At 57.1% G+C, this 1,443-nt stretch overlaps 1 protein-coding gene across 2 annotated transcripts in view; it reads left to right on the top strand.

Moving 5' to 3' along the window:
• UVSSA (UV stimulated scaffold protein A) overlaps positions 1-1,443 on the top strand; it is a 30,259-nt gene that overhangs the window by 3,335 nt on the left and 25,481 nt on the right. For both annotated transcript variants that reach the window (XM_012812289.2, XM_023507711.1), the window contains exon 4: positions 940-1,305. In XM_012812289.2, coding sequence (XP_012667743.1) covers positions 940-1,305 — 366 coding nt within the window. The remainder of the gene's footprint in view (positions 1-939; positions 1,306-1,443) is intronic.

Genomic DNA, 1,443 nt, shown 5'->3' on the forward strand with positions numbered 1-1,443 from the left:
TTCTATTTGCTCTTGCCAGCCTCCTCCCCAGAAAACCCCACCATTTACTTCCCAGCAGCGGGCCCTTCTCATGAGGGGTGCAGTTCAGGTGTGAGGAGGAAGCCAGGCCCAGGGCTGCCATTGCCTACAACAGGTGTCTTCTCTGAGGGGCGGAGGTGGCCATTCTGCATTCTCAAACCATGGTTCTTTTTTTTTTTGAGACAGAGCCTCAAGCTGTCCCCCTGGCATCACAGCTCACAGCAACCTCCAACTCCTGGGCTCACATGCTCACATGCTGTCCCATGGCATCACATCTCACAGCAACCTCCAACTCCTGGGCTCAAGCGAGTCTCCTGCTTCCACCTCCCAAGTAGCTGGGACCACAAGCGCCTGCCACAATGCCTGGCTATTTTTTTTTGTTGCAGCCGTCATTGTTGTTTGGCGGGCCCAGGCTGGCTTTGAACCTGCCACCTTAGGTGTATGTGGCTGATGCCTTAGCCACTGAGCCACAGGGGCCGAGCCCAGACCACGGTTCTTTTTTTTTTTTTTTTTTAGACCACGGTTCTTAAGGGCTCCTCCTGTGCCCAGAGCTCCCTGTATACCTCATTCCTGGGTGTGTGCCCTCTTAGAGGCCACTTCTGGGAAACCTATAAGGCAGGCAGCTGAGAGGGAGAGCTAGCCGGCCCAGGAAGGTAGGGGACAACTGCAGCATTTCCTTGCCCCAGAGGAGGAGTAACTTTGCACATAGTGTTGCCTAGGGGCATCTGAGAGTTGATCTGCAGCTCTAGCTGCCAAGCTGGGTGGTTTGTCTGGCAGTTGAAAAGCCCCTGTGATGCCATCTGCTCCTGCGGCACTTGCTTTGGTTCTTAGGAGAAGAGGCCCCCGGGCATGGTTTTAGGTGAGATGGTGTGCTTTCTTCCCAGCTTGACTCAGGAAGCAAATGTCTTGGTCTTTTGGCAGAAATGTCTGCAGAAATTGAGTCTTGCCTGATGGAAGTGGAAAGCTGTTTCCAGCTGCTGGTGCCCCTTGACTTAGGCCTGAGCCCAGAGGCGGGATTCCTTGGCATGGCTTCCTGTGTGTCTGAGGAGGGTGCTTCTTGTCCCTCATGTCCAGGCCAGCCCCCCCGCTGCCGGTCTGGCCCCCCTGACCCTCGGGATGGGGAGCGGCCCTGCTGCAGCAGGGACCTGCCTGCTTCTGTGCACTTCCCCGGGTTTGGCAGCGGAGCGCTCTCAGAAGACAAGGATGAGGACAGTGACCAGGAGGAGTTTGTGCGCAGCCACGGGCTCGGCTCACACAAGTACACACTGAAGGTGGAGCTCTCCACAGGTGACTGGCGCTTGGGCTCTGCCTGGCTCCTCCCTCTTCCAGCTCTGGGCTGTCTGGTCAGCAGATTTGTCATGGGTGCCTGCCCACGGTGTCCTGGGCCACAGGGCCTTGGTTCTTCAGTGGCTTCTCAGTGGGGGC

The sequence above is a fragment of the Otolemur garnettii genome, unplaced genomic scaffold (genome assembly GCF_000181295.1).
Source record: "Otolemur garnettii isolate 467f Iridium unplaced genomic scaffold, OtoGar3 scaffold00198, whole genome shotgun sequence".
Taxonomy (NCBI): Eukaryota; Metazoa; Chordata; class Mammalia; order Primates; family Galagidae; genus Otolemur; species Otolemur garnettii.